Source organism: Apodemus sylvaticus, chromosome 7, assembly GCF_947179515.1.
Source record: "Apodemus sylvaticus chromosome 7, mApoSyl1.1, whole genome shotgun sequence".
Taxonomy (NCBI): domain Eukaryota; kingdom Metazoa; phylum Chordata; class Mammalia; order Rodentia; family Muridae; genus Apodemus; species Apodemus sylvaticus.
This window is the reverse complement of record NC_067478.1, coordinates 69,594,701-69,612,592: the sequence shown is the minus strand read 5'-3', so window position 1 is coordinate 69,612,592 and position 17,892 is coordinate 69,594,701. Positions and strand designations below refer to the sequence as shown.

At 44.3% G+C, this 17,892-nt stretch overlaps 1 protein-coding gene across 1 annotated transcript; it reads right to left on the bottom strand.

Annotated features, from left to right (window-relative positions):
- Nucleotides 1-608: 608 nt before the first annotated feature.
- Nucleotides 609-6,645, bottom strand: Tmem202 (transmembrane protein 202). The gene is given in 6 exon segments (XM_052188157.1): nt 609-1,197; nt 1,533-1,692; nt 2,031-2,155; nt 5,945-6,034; nt 6,037-6,181; nt 6,568-6,645. Coding segments are annotated over 6 exon segments (819 nt in total). The 3' UTR covers nt 609-976.
- Between the last annotated feature and the right edge of the window lie 11,247 nt (nt 6,646-17,892).

Below are 17,892 nucleotides of genomic sequence, written 5' to 3'. Positions count from 1 at the left end.
ACACAGCAGTTTAAGTATCAGTCCTCATAGGAATTGAGATCTCCATGAGTTCCCCAGAATCTACCCATATCTCTCAGCTTTTTGGGGTAGTTGATATTTTCTCCACTGGGGGTTTTCAACTCCTATCCATAAGTATTGCCCAACTGTCATCATCCTGAGAATGCCCAAAGCCATAAGCAGTAAAAACAACTCAGAATTAACCTTCATCAAGGATCACATGAGTTCATGGGATTCCCCAGTGCCTGAAAAGTTCTCTGTTCCACATAGGGCATTTATTGCTAGCCTTTTACATTTATGACCCCAAATTCTATCATCATCATCATCTTTAAAAATATCTCAGCAAGGACTCTGGTGATTACAGAGTACTTGTTGCTTTTCCAGAGGACCTGCGTTCAGCTCCCAGACTTCAAGTCAGATGCCTCACAACTGCCAATAACTCAAGTTTCAGGAAATTCTATTCTCTCTCTTGGTCTTTGTGGGAACTTGCACACAGTCACACACACACACACAGAGAGAGAGAGAGAGAGAGAGAGAGAGAGAGAGAGAGAGAGAGAGAGAGAGAGAGAAACATACACATAAATAAAAATAAATCTTCGGCAAGAATAAAATATGTTTCTCTGAATTTTCACTACCTCCTCTTTTATTTTTAAGATGTATTTCTGTGTGCACACTCTCCAGAAGAGAATGCCTCATCTCCACCTAATCTTTGAGGAGGCTTGTTATGTGGGAGCTGGGATTCCAACTCTGAATCCCATGATGTCTGGCAGCATGCTAACTGCTGAGCCCTTTTCCAGACTTCCATTCCTTTCTCTATAATTGTCTTACATATTTTTGATTCAGTGCATATAAAAGACATTTCCTTAGCTTTCATGCTACGACAGACATGATATCAGAAGGTTTCATCCAAGTTTCACTTCTCTCTGACCTCACCCCCCCCCTTTTTTAAGACGGCAGGATTTAGCCTCCAGACATCCTATCACAGTCTTGTGGTCTCTAGTTTTCCCTTTCTCACATTCCGTAGTTTTTCCTGTCTCCCACTTAGAAACTGCATCTCAGCATGTGACATTTCAGCTGTAGCAGACAGTGTTTTTGGCACCGGCCCAGTGCCCAGCCTGGACTTCTGCCATAGATCCGTGCTGGCACTCCCATCAGGAGGATGAGATTGGAAGGTTATGTAGTTGAGAAAAGAGATGATCCCTAGAGGAGGGGAAAAATGAGATGTGGTTTAACAGACAGACAGTCTCTTAGCTTTTAAAATTCATGTTCATTCTTTCATGGTCCGGTTAGGGTAACACTTCACTCCCCTGGATTTCAATGATCATGACAAATTACTTAACCCATCCATACCTCATTTTTGGAGAGAAGTTAGTAATTCTAGACTTTTGATTATCAAATCTATGCTTTCCCACCATACCATACTACCTCCCCTTGGACAAATCTGCCATGTGTTGATTTCTTCTCCATTTTACCTCCTGTTACAGAAATGACTTCCTGTCCCATCCTCCTGAGCCCAGCGCAGGGGGTTGACTCACCAACACAGATATATAAGACGTCACTGCACCAATTAAGATAATAGGTCCACAGGAACTCAGACTCCATGGTACTCGTTGTGTACCATTTAACCTGCGCCAGAAACAGGTTGAGGCAGAGGAGCAAGCTGACAGCTGGGACCAAAAGGAATGATATCACAATCTATCAGCATCTTTTGTCAGCCCTGGCTGCCTCTCCCAGCTCCTCTGTCATTTGTAGGGATCATACCCATGGCAGAGATCAAAAGGTTTAAAACTTGGGGATTAGCCAAGCTGAGAGAAAGATGGGTCCTCTACTTGGTATAAGACAGTTAAATTAAGCTGTATGCTCCATGCAATGAGTCAGGGCAAGAAGAGGGCCACGTGGTGTGATGTTGAAGAGAAGGAAAGGATAGGAAAGAATACGAAAGAGCCCAGAAACACTCAGTTTCCTTGCCTGTTTTTACCTTGGTGCATTTTCTACCTTGCTAGTCCATGGCTGAGCAGAAGCTGAGGATGGACCCTTCAGAGCCGACTCAGGGGATACCGTTCTCTTTAAGGGCGGCAAGAGCTCAAGAGCAAGCCAAGGCCATCAAGCATGCAGAGGGTAGAGATGAAGAACAAGGCCCTGGGGCACTGGAGATAACCTGCAAGGAGAGGAGGAAAGGCCTCAGCAGTCCAGGAACTGACATCCCGGAGGGACGCTGGAAATCCAGGTATAGTGTCACACACCTGTCATCCCAGCCCTCAGGATATGGCAACACAAGAACTCAGAAGGTCCGGACCAGCCTGGGCTACATAGAGAGTTCCAGGCTATCCTGGGCTACTTGAGACCTTGTCTCAAGCAAACAAACAAACAAACAAAAACAGGTAACTAATTAAAGCCAGAATAAGTCTCAGAGAAAGAACTAGGATAAAAGAAGGTGAAATGGAGTGCCAGGTAGTAGCATGGACACTAATAAGATCCTCTTCACTAAGTTTTCATTATCACTTAAAATACCCCTTCACCCCCTTTAGAGACAGATTTTCACTCTGCATCCCAAGCTGGCCTTGAATTGCTGACCTTCCTATGTCTGTGCTAGAATTACAGGTACACTACCAGACTTAGCTACGTGGATTTTCTTTACTGGGAAGACAAAGCCTTTTTTGGCAAATTAAGGATAATACATAAATATTTCAGTCATGTCAATTAGTTTATAAAAGGAGCGATTGCTATGACCAACCAGTTTAAGACCTTTTTCCTAATTCCAGTTCTATAAGCAATATATATTCAATCTAAATATTGTAATGAGCACTAAATATAACCAGACAAGAAGACGGCCACATTCTCCATGATTATAAGTAACCATTGTTAGCATTTTACTTTATTGTTTTACCTTATTTTTTTGGTTGTTGTTGTTGTTTGATACAGCTCTGATGTAGCCCAGGCTAGGCTCATAATTGCTAAATAACTGAACACCTTGGCTTCTTGATCCTTCTGTTTCTGGCTTCTACGTGCTGAGTCACAAGTGCGCATCACTATGCCTGGCACTTTTTTATTTTTTTGAGAAAGGATGTTACTCTAACTTATTATCTATTGAATTTGGGCCCAACTTAGACAACAGAGTAAGAGCGGCTAGCCTACCTTAGCCTCCAAAGTGCTGGGATTGTTTGTGGTACATGCCTTTAGTCCTAATACTTAGGAGACAGAGGCAGGCAGATCTCTCTGAGTTCAAGGTCAGCATAGTCTACCAGACAGCCAGGGCTACAGAGTGAGACCCTGCCTTAAAACAAACAAACAAAAACAAACAAAGATTATTTCAATTTTGTCCAGCTGAGGTGGTACACACAGGTAATCCTAGCACTTAGGATATAGATTCAGGAGGAACAGAAGTTCTAGATTGTCCTTAACTGCTTGGTCAGTTGGAGACCACAGAGGCTACTTGAGACCCTATTTTAAGAAGAGGGGGAGGGGGAGGAGAGAAGAAGGAGGGAGAAGAGGAGGAAGAGGAAGAGGAAGAAGAAAAAGAAGCCACCTGCTGCCGCCAAACAAAACAAAGCAACCAAAATACCACAGGATTCTGTCCAGGAGGCATGGCTGAGCAGTTAAAGGCATGTGGGTCCTGCACTCACGTTCAGCTCATCACCATCTAGAGCACCAGGTCCAAGGGATCCAGCATCCTCTTCTGGACTTGTTGGCACCTTTACTCATGTGTACCAAGCATACTTAATTAAAAATTTAAGGTTTTTTTTTTAAAGATCTACCCTATAAATTTCATTTTGTTCTCTATAGCCTGCTCCTTATGATAAAAAACATTCATTTCCATTATAGAAATGATAACTCTAACCATGGAGGTGAATTGCTTTGAGGCCTCCAACAAGTTAGTCACATTAAAAAGAAAATAACTTAAAGATTTATTTATTTATTTATTATGTATACAATGTTCTGTCTGCACGTATGCCTCACACCAGAAGAGGGTACCAGGTCTCATTACAGATGGTTGTAAGCCACCATGTGGTTGCTGGAAATTGAATTCAGGACCTCTGGAAGAGCAGACAGTGCTCTTAACCTCTGAGCCATCTCTCCAGCCCAGAAAATAACTTAAAAGTAGCTTATTTTCTAAAGGCTGTGTCACTGAAAATGAACAGTCCAAGTAGCCTAAGACTGAGCTGTAGGAAGCCTACAGCTAGGTGTATTTTGCAGTATTTAGCTCTTGATACCCCAAGCACCCTATTCTTGCTTACAGCTGCCTGACTATAGTCAAGAGGACCAGGAAAGGGAACTTAGCCTAAGTTGGATCTATTTGATTATTTGGCTTGGAAATGTTGATTTCCTCTTGCTTGTGTGAACTGATGAGCTGTAAGGCTAGGCCTGCTGTTGGCACAGATACACTAATAAACAGGAAAACCTGGGCTGTGGAGATAAAAGCAAACATCAACAATGGTGAGTGTCAGCTGGACAGTGGTGAGCCCAAGAGACTGGACGGCCTAGTTGTCTTTGTCTGAGAGCCCAGTCCTGAGTCCCTTCACACCCTCTGCACTTCCTGCCCTTGGAGTTTATGACACTTTTATCTTTTAAAAAGTTCACCCATAGGCTTACACTTAACCAGTTTGCATGGTTCTGGTACTGGGAGTGGGGACAGGAGGGACAGCAAGAAGGTTCAGTGGGTAAAGCACTTGACAACAAGCCTGACAACCTGGGTTAGATCCCTGGACTCACAGGAAAGGGGAAAACCAATTCCACAAAGTTATGCCCTGACCACCTTAAGTTTGCTGTGGCTTATGCATAACCAGACATACACAAATGTAAATAAATACATGTTTAACACATAGATGTTAACATACACTCAAGCCGGGCAGTGGTGGCACACACCTGTAATCCCAGCACTCTGGGAGGCAGAGGCAGGCAGATTTTTGAGTTTGAGGCCAGCCTGGTCTACAGAGTAAGTTCGAGGCCAGCCAGGGCTATACAGAGAAACCCTGTCTTGGAAAAACCAAATTTAAAAAAAAAAAAAACCAAACCCCCCAAAAAAACCCTAAACATACACTCAAATGCTTGCACACTGATAGATACACACACACACACACACACACACACACACACACATACACACATACACACACACACACACACACACACACACACACACACACACACACGAGATTGATGTTTGAAACAGGTCTGGTTATTTAACCCAGGCTGGTCTCAAACTCACTATCTTCTTCCCTCAGCCTACCAAGGAATAATATTACAGGCATGTGCTACCATACTTAACATACTTTCTTTTTCCTGAAACAAGATCACATGATTTTAAAAAAATAGAATTTTGTATAGCCCAGGCTTCCTCAAACTTACTTTTGATCCTCTTGTTTCTGCATTCCGAATGCTAGGATTATAGGGGTACCATCACAGCTGGTTAAGCTTTGCATAATAAACCTTGTGAAGAGTAGGCAAACATACTGTCTACTTAACCACATCTCTGCCCTCCACATATTTTGTATATGGCAGATGAGTACTCTAGATGTGAGCTTCATCCCCAGCTCTGATTTCAGCTTTTGAAGGGCAGCAAGCTTAGCTGTCAAAGTTTCAAAATGTTTAGGACCGCCAATACAAAGAGGCCTCCCTGTATACATCAATGAGAAGCCTTGGTCTAGAAAGAGGAGTGGTCCAGATAGAAGGGACTCTCAAGTATCAATCATGTGGGTCACCTATATCTAAACCCGTTCCAAGTTAGTACCTCATAAATGTCAAAAGAATTCTACCTAAAGAATAGAAGTAGCTTTTATTAATTTGTAACAGGAATTAACCCAGGATAGGAAAGAGGACATATACAGGATACCAATAAAAAAGGGCAGTCATATTCACAGCTTGTCTCAGATCCAGAGATCTTAAAGGAAGAAAGTCAGGCCTGCAATTGTGGGACCTCACTGTGCGGTGTCACTTTTGTGGCACTCACAAGGTGGCTTGGGTCTGTGTCTCCAGCACAGCTCATGGTTGCATAAGGTCCAGAGGCCTGCTTTGAACTCAAAGTCATTGCTGGTCACCAGAACTGCCCCCAGTTCAGTGGGGAAGTGCAAATCAACAGCAAGAGGCTAAAGCCAGAGAGGCTGCCACAGATGTAGGTGTAAGCCTCATTCACATGCTGCTGCTGCTTCTGGGCTGACATTGACTGATTGTTGGTAGGAAGGGTAGGCTACAAGGATGAGGGAAATGTTGCCAAAGAATCTAACCCCAGGTCTGGCGGTGGTGGCGCACGCCTTTAATCCCAGCTTTTGGGAGGCAGAGGCAGGCGGATTTCTGAGTTTGAGGCCAGCCTGGTCTACAGAGTGAGTTCCAGGACAGCAGGGGTACACAGAGAAACTCTGTCTCGAAAAAATAAAACAAAACAAAACAAAACAAAACAAAACAAAAAGGAATCTAACCCCAGATCCCGGAGATCTCCTCTCTCTCTTTCCTTCGATGTCCCCAGGTGGTTCGATCTGTAGACCTCTTACCTCTTTTTAAAAGTCAGAATTTTGTAGGCGCTCTTTTCTATCTAGCTCTGTGCTCAGGTCTTGGTGGCCTTCATTGTCTCCTCACTCGTTGGTATTTCAGGTCCCCCTTTATGTTGTCGACCTTGGGAATGTAAAAAGTCATGGTTTGTTCCTTGCTCTCCATCTTGGCAGCCAGTTCAATTTTCCAACTGCCTCGGAATGTGTCTCAGCCCCTCCTCACATGTGCCAGAAGAATCCTAGTATAGATCCTGTGTCTCATCATCTTCAGTCTTAGAACACTAGGGAGAAATTACCAAAGAGAGAGAGACAGAGACAGACAGAGATTTTGTGTGTGTGTCTGTGTGTATAAACAGATTTCTCTGTATACCTTTCTGTCTTTACATGTGTTCTGGGAATTTACTTGGGTCACCAGGCTTGTACAAAGTGGCTTTACCTGTTTAGCCCTCTCTCTTTGTCCTCTCATTCCCTCTTTTCAATATCTTCTGTTCATGGAAGAGCACTCTACCACAGACACTCTGCTGACAGGGCCCACTATCATGCCAGTAACCATTGTCCTGGACACTAAAATCTGATGTGCTGAAAATGATAACTCTTCAAGGTGTAGAGGTGGTGCTAGGCTCTACCTGTCAGTGAGGAGTTTCCCTGGCTCACATCAACCCAGCAGATACCCTAGTGACACTAGTTGCCCTGCACAACTCTGCATCTGAACCTCGCCTTTCACCTCCTAAGAGCCCTGCATCAAAGGTGCCAGGACAGGTGGCATTCTGTTCCTCAGTCACCTCACCAGCTGTGCTCACATAGAAACACTGGTTCCTAAATCAGATCTGAATCCAAATGCCTGAGTATAGGTTTCTGCCAGCAGACCTTCTTCCCAGTTCCCATGACCTGTTGAAGACTGTTCTGTACTTCATCTGGAGAGAACTGTTAGTTCTACATGCTAGTATATGCCCATGCTTTAGGATGCAGACTTCTCTTGTGCGTCTGATATATTTGTATAGGATATGTATCCACATATGTGTATCTGTGCATGCAGATATATGTGTGAACATGCATATGGAAGCCATATCTTGACAACAGTTGTCTCCCCTGATCATACTGAGCCTTATTTTTTTTTTGAGACAGGGTCTCCATTAAACCCAGAGCTTGCCAACATGGTTGGCCTGGCCATCCAGGCCCAGGGAGACTGTTTCCCCACTCCCCAGCACTGGAATTACAAAGCATACCACTGCTCTAGGCTTTGTATGAGAGTATTGGGAATTGTGTGACAAGCACTTCTTTTATCAAAGGTTTGATTTTATTTTTATGATATGGACATGTGTTTGAATATGTGCATGTCAGTGCAGGTGTCTCCAGAGACCAGAAGAAAGAATCAGATCTCCTCTGAGCTGCCTGATGTGAATGCTGGGAATCACACTTGGGTCCTTGGGAAGAGCAGCCAGAACTGCTTCTTTTCTAACTGAGCCATCTCTCCAGCTCCTCTGGTGTAACACAGGCTGACTCCAAACTCATGATCCTCCAGAATGTGCCTCTTTAACATTTTCCGACTAGCAGGAACCAACAAAGCCAGCCAAACTTCCTTCTGCTAAAGTACTATTTAACTTTTCTGACACCAGTTCAATGTGTGGAGGCAGAGTATTTAGTGATGAATGAGACTGAGTGACCAACAGATTTCTAGACAACTCACTGAGGCTGGTACAGAGGGAAGAATGCTTACAACCGCCAGAAGTAGAGAAGGGTATACAAGCTACATTTTAAAGGGTTTTCCAGGTCATCAACCTGGAGGATATTTGGGGTAAAGACTTGTCCCAACACAGGAAGCCATGAAGGACCTGAGGTTCTTAGGACACTAGTTGGATTCTACTAGGTACAGAATAAAGGTGGCCACTAAATGTAATGACTCATGCCTGTAATTTCAGCACTGAGAAGTCTCCGAGAGGATGATCACCATGAGTTTGAAGCTAGTCTGGGCTTCAGAGTAAGTTCTAGGCTAGCCTGGACTACAGAAGAAATTCTAGACCAACCTAGATAAAGAGTGAGATGCTGCCTAAACATGAAAACAAACAAACAAATAAATAAAATCCCACAACTACCAGCAACAATAAAACGCCATATATTGTGCACCACAAATAGATGGTTGTGGTGAGTCTATTGCTGAAGACGTGTCACACTCTGGTTATAGGACATAGAACACTGAGAAATTAAGCAGGACCTTACCTCTAAACTTCTGTCCTGCTAACCAGCTCCCACAGAGCCAGCAGGTACTATACAGACAGTGGAGGAGAAAAGGACAACAATAGTCTTACCCAGGTTTGGATCCTGAGTATCACATGATCATCCTGGCAGCCCCTCTGTTGTCTTTGCAAGCTTGCTCAAATGCAGTCTTGGCACAAGCCACCTCATTACAGATAAATTCCTAATATTTGTGGGAAAACTGTGTCACCCCCTGGGATCCGTTCACTAACAGCATTAAAAAAGCACACACCAAACAGATGATGTTGATGTATTGTGGGATGCCAGATCATTTGTGAACAGTGACTAATGTCTTGAATAAAACAATCTACTCATTAAAGGAACAGATAGGCACCACCCAACCCTCAGGCCTACCCTGAGCACTTACCCCAGAGAGCAAGACTCTGACTAGCTAGGAACTTGCTAAGGTCTGTGATGGGTATAACAAAACATGCATGTAGATCTGGTGGCTATGTACACTGTCATTTAGTATACATTGAAACCATTGTTGGTGTTTTGAAAAGCAGTCTTATAAGAAGAAAATATGGAGTCACTATCATCTATCTATCTATCTATCTATCTATCTATCTATCTATGGCTTTCTTTGGCAAGATTTCTACATGTCTGGCTGTCCTGGATCACTTTAGACCAGACCCGGGCCTCACAGAGATCTGCTGGTCTCTCTCTCAAATGCTAAGACTCAAAGGTGTGCTCAACCACTGCCTGTCACGGAGTAACATCTTTTTCACTCTGAAAAAGACAATGTTTTACAAAAACATAAGCTGCAAAGAAATAACTTGTAAATAGGATGACCTTCCAATTAAGAGCTTCTATTCACCAGATAATAGCATCAACAGTGTAAGAAGGTAATCTACAGAGCAGAGAGTCACCTTACAGAATACCTATCTAGCTAAGGACTTCCTGCTATGAAAACTTGAGAGCCTGAGTTTAGATCCTGGCTCTCATTTCAAAAAGCCAGGGATGGTGGCATCTGCTTGTAATGCCAGCACAGGGGCGCAAAACCAGAAGATCCTGGATTCACTGGGCTGCTGACCCAGGCTACCAGGCAAGTTCTAAGAGTCAGTGCCAAGAGAACGCCACCTGTGGTCCACGAGCATGAAATTATGTCTAGACTTTAGCTAATTTCAATGATATTTCCTGGGCTGGGGCTTGGATCCTAAAGTTAGGAATAAGGTTATTCTGGGAAAAAGCTGTTGGTTCCTGTGTAGTGGAATTGGTAAACTGAGGATCTTGCATTCTATACGCAATATTGTGATGGCTGTATTAAAAAAATACATATGGTTTCTATAATAAAGGAGTGACACCGCCACTCTTCACAGCCTCTTTTAAGTGTTACTGTTCTCACTGGCAGCCATTCAAGGGTGGAGCTACTTGTCTCTTCATTTGTGACAGGCTGGCCTTGAATATGCTATGTAGCCAAGGATGAACTTAAACGTCTTTTGAAAAAATGTTAGTCAGCTACTGCTCCAATGTGGACCTTGTCTAAATCCTGAGCTTACAAGTTGATTCATTTATTCTGAAGTCCTTAGGTTGTTGAAAGTTGACAAATTCAAGTCCCTATCATTCCTTTCTAGAATAGGGCAGTGGAATAAAATGCAGACGCGGGTGTGATGAGCTGCGTTCAATCTCAAGGGAACCAGGTGATCCTAAGCATCTTTGAGGGAGCATCCAAGGGGTGCAGACTCCCTCCCTGTCAGGGGTCTGCATGTGCCAGTCCCCATCCCAGCTCGGTCACTCTCTGGATACATTTCACCTTAGTAGAATAATTTCACTTAAAAAATTTATTTGACTTAGGCATGGTGATACACACCTGTAATCTTACCTTTCAGGAGGGTTGTAAGTTCAAGACCAGCATGGGCTGGCTACATAACAATTCCCTGTCTCAAAACCACAACAGCAGAAAAACACATGCTTGCACTGTGCTGCAAGCATTAAGGGACACATTAATTGATGAAGCCGGCTCAGTCAGTCAACAGGATCTCCAGAGAGGGAGGATTGAAAAGGAAAGGACAATTAGACAACACTGTAGCATGACTGTTGTGTTCATAAAAAGAGAAAGAAGTTTAGAGAGAATGGTATATGGCGGTGCAAAGGAAGGGGGTGCCTAGGTGGGGCCATGTCCAGGCATCCCTTCCCCCGAGGGACCAGACACACACAGACATGGTATAGAATAGAGATTATTCAGACCAGAGGATGGGAGTTAATGGGGTAGTGGAGGCAGAGAAAGGCAGAGAGAGTAGAGAGTAGAGAAGTAGAGGCCGGCCATGACCACACAGAGAGAGGGGGAAGGGGAGGAGAGCTGGAGAGGACAGAGAGGAGAATAAGAGAAAGAGAGAGCAAGAGGTAAGAGAGAGAGGATGGGGGCCCAGCACCCTCTTTTATAGGCCAGGCCTACCTGCCTGTGGCCAGGCAACTGTGGGAAGAGGCATACCTGGCCATTGCTTGGTAACTAGGTAATTGTGGGGTGGAGCTTAGACAGAACCCTAACAATGACCCCAGCCAGTGCTGAGGCTAAGGTTTATTTTTTTCCAGTCTGCTTTTATATCATTCTAGGTACATATAGAGAATAAGGTCAGTCCTAAGTCGTAAACAAAGTAATCAAGGAACAAACAAGGTAATAAGCAAAATCCAAAGGTCACTTTAAGGGTTTATCAGAATGACTAAAATACAAGGAATATGATACAAGAAATAAGATACAAGGAATCCTTGGCTGCATTTACCTTGAGGCTGCTTCTCTGTCATAGCCCAAAGTCAGATTCCTGCCAAATTCCTAGGAGTGGCTCCCAAAGCTCCGCACATTTAATCTTCTAACCATTGAACACCCAACTTTGCACCCTGCTGGTGCTGGGTCCTGAAAGTGTCCCTAGATGTAGGAGCCTAGGATGGCTCTTGAGGACCACAGTACTCCATGCTCTGTCCCCAGTTCCTTCCCTTACGACAGGTGCAGACTAGATTTTTCTAAGATCACATCTAGCTCTTAATATTTAAGAATCTCAACTATTTCCCTTAAATTACTAATATTTTTAAGTATGTATTTATGTGAATGTGAGTGTGCCTGTCCTTTTATATGTCCACCACATGTAAGCAGGTGTCTGAGAGATCAGAAGAGGGTGTCAGATGCCCTGGAACTGGACCTGTAGGTAGTTGTGAGGCCCCTGATGTGGGTGATGGGAACTAAACCCCTGGCATCTGCCAAGTACTCTTACCTGCTGAGCTGTCTTTCCAGCCTCATTGATGCTGATTTTTGGGTGAGACGAGATCTTCTGTTCCCTTAGTTCATGCCTACATACAATAGGGAAGTAAATAAAGCTTTCAAACACACAAACTGTGTTGATTTGAGTTGAAAAGAGTGGTGCTTCTCCCTGAGTCTTTGTGAAGACAACACTAGGTTCTGACCAGTGGTCTAATGTGGCTCTAACTCTGCCAGGTTCCTGAAAACATGCTAAGGGCAGGGACAGCCGGAGCCTCGGTCCTAATCTCCAAAGAACACAGTGTACTGTGTGGAACTGTGTATTGCTGTCCTGGAGCCATTCTGTCCTGAATGCCTTCCATCCCTTTCCAAATCTCTTCCCAGGGGAGGGATACACGAGAGAGAGAGAGAGAGAGAGAGAGAGAGAGAGAGAGAGAGAGAGAGAGAGAGAGAGAGAGAGAGAGAGAGAGAGAGACCCACATGAGGGAAAAGCCCAAGAGGGGAAACTATAACACAAAACATTTTTAAGTGAGGAGAGGTGAACTAGGTACTTGGCTGCATGAATACAATGTGATGTGTGCTGTGTAAGCATGAAGACCTGAGTTTGGGTCCCCAGGATATTGAAAAGAAAAGCTTGGTCTGGCCACTCACATCTGTAACCTCAGCACTGGGTAGCAGGGACGAGTGACTCCCCTGAGCTCTCTGACTTAGTAGGGCCAGGTTCAGCAAGAGAGCTCATCTCAAAAAACAAAGCAATGAGCAGCTGAGGAAGAACGCAGCGTGGACGTCTGGGCTCTACACACAAGTGCACGTGTGCACACATGCAAAAATCCACACAGCATGCTCATGCTTCATACACGGAGAAAGCTCTGCCAGACAAAGCAAGAACTCCACAAGAAACACTAAGGGCAGATGGGAAGAGGCCTGCTCAGCGCTCACCCAGCATGCACAGGTCTGCGGTTTAATTCCCAGCACTAGCGAGAACAAAATGGCATTGCACACAGAAGTCACTTAAAAAAAAAAGGTTATTTTCTATATCTATTTTTATTTTATGTACATTGGTGGTTTTACCTGTATGCCCGCGTGAGGGTATTGGGCTCCCTGGAACTGTGGGGTACAGTGGGTGTTGCAACTGAACCTAGGTCCTTGGAAGAATGGCCACTGCTCTTACACACACACACACACACACACACACACACACACACACACACACAAGGAGATCAGTGCAATGTGCTATTTGGAAATTGTATTTTCCAGTTTGTGTAGGCACACACATGCCTCTGTATCCACCATATGCACCCCAGGGATTGAACTCAGGTTTCAGGCTCAGCAGCTAGGCTCTTTGCCCACGGAGCCATCTCACCAGCTCTGGAAACTGCCACAGTAATATGTCACTAGTTTTCTAAAGCCAAATACTAGCAAATGGCCACAGGACAGACGTTCTCATAGAAGATCTATGCTACAGATTTCTAGAAGCTGGGTCTGGGCTGTTAGTCAAAAAGAAGGATAAGAGAATCCAGGGGATAGGAGAATGAGGGGACGGTAAAGAGTGTCTGAGGAAGCTGCCAGGGTCAGCTAGGAAATTCCAGTGAGCAGGAAGACCAGGGCTGACTGCCTTCCTACATTCCATCCTTGGGTTTTGTTTCAATGTTGCCACACCTTCTCTTGAGGTAGCAGGGAGGTGATGGTTCTGCTGCTGATCCCGCTGTTGAGTGGAGAGCCTGCACCTGTGCCTGCCTGTACAGGAAAAGTTAGAGGTGTTGTCCTCTTAGCAGTATGAGCAACTCCCAAAACAAAAGGACAAAAATCTCAAGCAGCTAAATCTGAAAAGCAGTGTGGTGCATTCCTGTAATTTCAGCACTAAGAATCCTGAGGCAGGAGGATTTCACATTTCAGACCAGCTTTGGTTGTGTAGTAAAGTAAGATCTTCTGTAGAAAGGAGAAACAGAGGGGGGAAAGGATGGAGGGAGGGGGAAGGGGCCAAAGAAATGGCTCACCAGTTAAGAGCACTGGCTACTCTTCCGGAAGACCCGATTTGGCTCCCAGCACCCTGAAGTGGTTGCTGTGGCTCAGAACTGCATGGAACTCCAATTCCAGGTACCCAACACCCTTCTCTGGCCTCCAAGGGCACCTGTATCTATGTGGCACACACATATACAAAACAGTCACTATTTAAAGATAAAAAGAGATAGGAAAAACAAAAAGTAGGGCTGGAGAGATATGGGTGCTGGCAATCAAACCTGGGTCCTCTGCAAGAGCACTAAGCAGTCTTAATCACTGAGCCATCTCTGCATCCCTGGGCCTAGGCTTTTCAGAAACCTGCTGTGTGAGTTCATAGGAAGAACTCATAATAGTCCAGGTCTGCTCACCTAGCTCCATCATCAATAACACTGTAATTGGTCAGTCACACAATCAGTATTTTGCTAGTGGATCTCTTCTTTGTTAAGTGCCTCTAACCAGCTTCTAATGAAGCCAAAATTTTAATCAGTAGAAGGGTGTAGTCAGGTAGAAAGTATATAAATAGAAATGTCTGTCCACTTGATATTTAAATGGAACATCTGAACCAGGCCATGACAGTGCCACACAATCACAGTGGCCACTGCTAGCAGAACCATAAAATCAAATAAGGTTGTGTAAGCCAGACGTGCTGAGTCATAGCACTGAGCACGGACGGGCTGCCATCTGGCAGCAGGGGTAGCCAAGGTCTGTTTAGTCAGGGTGATGGCCCTGTAGTTTCAGCTGTGTTGCAGTTAAAACACACAAGAGTTATTTCAAGACCAACTGGCTGAGATCAGCCTTAGAAACATCTTCCGATGACAGTCATTATCTGACGTTGAGATAATCCTTCCTTAAATACATCCCCACACCTATAAATCCTATTCTTTTTTGAGGATCTGTCTGAACAGCCAAGGATGAATAACCAGTAACTCAAACAATCAAACTGGCCTCGTTTCTCTGCCCAGAAAAATAATGTTTTCAAATATGGTAAGTGAAGCTCTCTTCATGTGCCTCAGCATGGTCCCTGGGCTGCCTGAGGATGCCTAGTCCTTTCAAATCTTCAGAATCCAGCTTCCACAGCAAACTCCCAAGATGAATATTAAAGGTTCTAAGCACCTCTGGGTTCCTGCAAAAGGAGTCACTGGTCCAGGTATGTCTTTTGATTGTCAAAAGTGTCAACACCTAGACTGAGTGGTTAAATGACTTCTGAACAAGCCCGAGGAACAGAGTTCAGATCTCCAGAAACCATGTAATTGTTGGGTGGTTATGATGGTCCACCTGTAATAGCAACCTCAGAAGGGATCCCAGAGCAAACTGGCTAGCAAGTCTAGCGGTGTCGATGAACTCTGGCTTCAACTGAGAGAGCCTGCCTCAGTGAATGAGTTAGAAGGGAGATCACCGATAATTATGTACAATATCTTCTGTCTCCCACATCGATGCATACCCACACACATGTGCGCATACACATACAGACTACATACACATTGAAAGAGTGCCTTGCTGGGCTGCTCTGGGTTAACACAGAAAGGAATGTCTGTTGAGACAGTCTGTGTCCAAGGAAGTCTGTCTGTTTTGCCTTGGGCAAACAATTCAAGGAAGGAGAGACAAGTCACTCCTTACAGTTGCAACAGTTTCATTTTCAAGCTCCTCAGGTCACCTCTGTAAAGGATCACAACCAGCTTTGCCCCTTAGCAGACTTCTCAGTTTCCCTGAATGTGAGCACTAATAAAAACGGCCCTGTTGAAGTCCAGACAGTCGTTCAAAAGGCTGAACAATCAATCCATGGAGCAAATCCATAGTAGGCAGTGATCCTTCATGGTCTCTGCATTAGCTCCTGCCTCCAGTTCTACCCTGAATTCCCCTGAGTGATGATAACCTGTTGTAGAAATTTAACAAAATAAACCTTTTCTTCTTCAAGTTGCTTTCGGTCTTGGTGCTTATCACAGCAATAGAAGGCAAACTGGGGCACTTGACTGTAACACTGGCGTTTTTTTTTTTTTTTTTTTTTTTTTTTTTTTTTTTTGAGGGTGTTGTATAGCCATTAAATCTGCAGACTGAGGGCCTGGAGAAATGGTTCAGTGCTTAAGAGCCCTTGCTGTTCTTGCAGAGTACATGGGTTCTGTTTCCAGCATCCACAGTGTGGCTCACAAGTATGTAATTACAGTCTGGTGCCTTCTTCTTTCTCCTATGGGCACTAAGCATATACACTATACACTTAAATATATTCAGGCAAATATTTATATACATTAGAAAATAACTATTCTGGAGTCTGAGCCAGGCATGGGGGCAAATGTCTATAATCCTAGCTATGCCAGAGAGCAGGAGAGATAGGAGGATCACAAGTGTTATAGTAGCCTGAGTTACACGGTGAGACCCTGTGGCAAAAACAAAGACACTTCTAGTGCAGGGAAATGACTCAATCAGATGTATAATCTACAAAAAGAAAACTCTGGTAATGGTTCAATGAGTTAAAATGTTAAGATGAGCTGGTAACTGGCACAGATGGTAGAGTTCTGGATTAGTGTGCATTAAGCCCTAGATTTGATCCCTAGAAGCATATACACGGAATTTGGTGGTGCACACCTGTAGTACTGAACACTCAGGAAGTAGAGAAAGGAGGATCAGAAGTTCAAGGTCACCCTTAGCTACGAGTTTGAGGCTAGACTTTACTGCAGGAATAATAAAAAGAGAGCTTGAAAAGATCTTTTCTTGCCTTCCTCATTTCCTCTTCTGGTCACACTCAGTCTACCAAGGCTTAGTCAAGTTATTGTAATTCTCAGGGTAAAACAGAGATAGCATGGAATTTCAACATTTATAAGAAAAAATAAGATACTGTCATAGTTTTGTTGTTTGTTTGGTTGGTTTTTCGAGACAGGGTTTCTCTGTGTAGTGGCTGTCCTGTAACTCACTCTGTAGACCAGGATGGCCTCAAACTCAGAAATCCACCTGCCTCTGCCTCCCAAGTACTGGGATTAAAGGCATGCACCACCACTGCCCAGCTGTTGTTTTGTTTTTTAAGCTAGAATCTCACTATATAACTCTAGCTGTCCTGGAACTCACTATATAGACCAGGCTGGTTTCCAGTTCATAGAGATTCACCTGCCTCTGCCTTCTCCAGTGCTGGCATTAAAGTCCTGAAACATAGGGTGGCACAAACCTTCGATTCTAGCACTTGGGAGGCAGAGGCAGGTGAATTTCTGTGAGTTCAAGGACAGCCTGGTCAACAGAGCTAGTTTCAGGATAGCCAGAGCTACATAAATAAATCTTCTCTCTCTCTCTCTCTCTCTCTATATATATATATATATATATATATATATATATATATATATATATATCCTAAGCCACCCACTTTCAGCCTCATGATTAATTTTGATTGTAAACTTTGTTAAATTTAGAATCACTTAGAAGACATAATTCCAGGACTGCCCATGAGGGCATTTCCAGCTTCAAAGAGGTGGCAAAACCCACTGTCTTGGTCTATTGCTATGAAGAGACACCATGACCTCAGCAACTCTTATAAAGGAAAGGATTTGTAAGATGGGGACTTGCTTACAATTTCTGAGGTTTAATTCATTATCATCATGGCAGGGAGCATGGTGGCACACATGGTGTTAGAGCAGTAACTGAGACCTACTTCCTGATCCTTGGGCAGCAGGCAGAGAGGAGAGAGGGGAGGAGGAGAGAGAAGGAGGGGGAGAGGAGAGGGAAGGAGGGGGAGGGAAGGAGAGGGGAGGAGGGGGAGGGAAGGAGAGGGGAGGGAGAGAAGAGAGATTGAACCTGGCATAGCTCTTTGAAACCTCAAAGCCCACCCCCACTGACATGCTTCCTCCAAAGCAAGGCCACAACTCCAAATTCTTGTAATCCTTTGAAACAAATCCACTCCCCGGTGACCAAGCATTCAAACATGAGGCTATGGGGGCCATTTGCATTCAGACTGCCACACCCACACTGTAGGCAGCCCCTCTTGCTGGC